At 47.0% G+C, this 1,567-nt stretch overlaps 1 protein-coding gene across 1 annotated transcript; it reads right to left on the bottom strand.

The window, feature by feature from the left end:
- Positions 1 to 366: 366 nt before the first annotated feature.
- On the bottom strand, positions 367 to 1,188 carry LOTGIDRAFT_67231 (hypothetical protein; the record flags this gene model as incomplete). The annotated part of the gene is made up of 2 exons (XM_009054711.1): positions 367 to 711; positions 817 to 1,188. Coding segments are annotated over 2 exons (717 nt in total), but the record flags the coding sequence as incomplete, so codon positions are not given.
- Positions 1,189 to 1,567: the final 379 nt, after the last annotated feature.

Here is a 1,567-nt window from a genome sequence, read left to right as displayed (position 1 = left end):
CGAGTCGTTCATGGTTTGAGCGTACAATTTTCTCATGGTTCGTGAGGGGTCGTAAGGGTGGAAATGTTTGACGTCTTGAACGGGTCCAGGATAGCACGTGGGACAACCGTGGAAGGCACAACCAAAAAATTCGTAGGCGACGTTGTTGTCCCGATCATAACCATCCAAACTGTACGGTCCAACTTTTATTTCTCCTCCATTGCCTGCGTGCCTGATGTTGGGTTTGGTCGTTCCGTTCCGTAATGAGGCTAAAAATCGAGTATGTTGTTCCCATTCTAACCATCTCAATGCTTTGTTGGACTGCTGTCGGGGTTGGAATCGCCGCCAATCTGTACCCATTCCGGAATTCTGCATCAATGCTCTAGGAATGATGGAAATAGTGTCCAGGGGCAAATAATGCGTTCGGTACACTCGATTACACGCCGCTGCCAACGTCATGCTCGAGGCTAATGGATCGATTCCGGTGTCGTTAAGGAAGATGCGACGAAACTCTCCACAGCTTCTTCTCAAAATATCGACGTCGCTCTGGCAATAGGCTAGAATTTCTCTGCTAAAATCAAACGTGTCCTGTTTGCGTTCGTGGTACCATTTTAAAAACTTTTCCCTCTCCTTGGCGTTCATCCCATCAGGGTCGCAGGTTTCTTGAGGCGGATAGGGTCCAACGTAGCTGGCGTTTTCGGGTTTATTGAAAAAATGCGGAAAATAACCCTTCTTCATTTCCGTGAGGCCAAATGTTGCCGGCATGTTCCGAAGAGGCATCGGTAAAAAGTTTAAAGAATCCACAAACTTGAGGCATCCAATGGATAAAGTCATTACTTTACCACCGGTCATAATCACTTCGGGAGCAGCAATGGCGTGTTTGTGAACGGTCTGCATCATCAATATACCATCGTAACCCTTGAAATTATGGGCTACACAGATCACTTGGGATGATTTCTTGACGTTGCGGTTTGCGGTTCCTCCCTCAACCATTCGACGACCAGCCAGACGAATAAACCAACGACCCACTTGGTCTAGCGTATCGGGTCCCTTCATTACCATTTCTTTTTCTTGGTTCCAATACGAATCGCAGTATGGACAGGGATCTTTGCTTTGAATGCAGAAATGACAACAGAGCTGCAAAACACACAAGTTGGGTATGTGATCTCCCGAATCCTGCTGACATTCAAAGTCGAAAAAGACAAAACGCGTCAGATCTTTCCGTTGCAGTGCTGCTATTTGATCTTCTTTGTTTCCATTGACATCGATCGGACATTTCGCTTTCTGAATAGAACACCACCGATCGGCCTTGGTGTGAAAAACACCACAAACTTTGCAATGGTATTCTCCGCAGACGTGCTGGTCCAATGTTCTGTGCATTTTGATGGTGTCCCACTCTTTTCCGCATTTCAAACACCGCTGCCATCGTTCACACACAGAAACTGTCGTACGAGGGGCTTTGTGACGGTCGAAACAGGACTGACTGTTAAACAGGCGATGACAATCGGAACACACCCTCTTAAGATCACCGGTACATACAGGTCCAGGCTGACGGCATTTTTGACACATCACGTGACACTTGTGGTCA

Source organism: Lottia gigantea (genome assembly GCF_000327385.1).
Source record: "Lottia gigantea unplaced genomic scaffold LOTGIsca_2215, whole genome shotgun sequence".
Classification (NCBI taxonomy): domain Eukaryota; kingdom Metazoa; phylum Mollusca; class Gastropoda; family Lottiidae; genus Lottia; species Lottia gigantea.
This window is presented reverse-complemented; position numbering and strand designations above follow the sequence as displayed.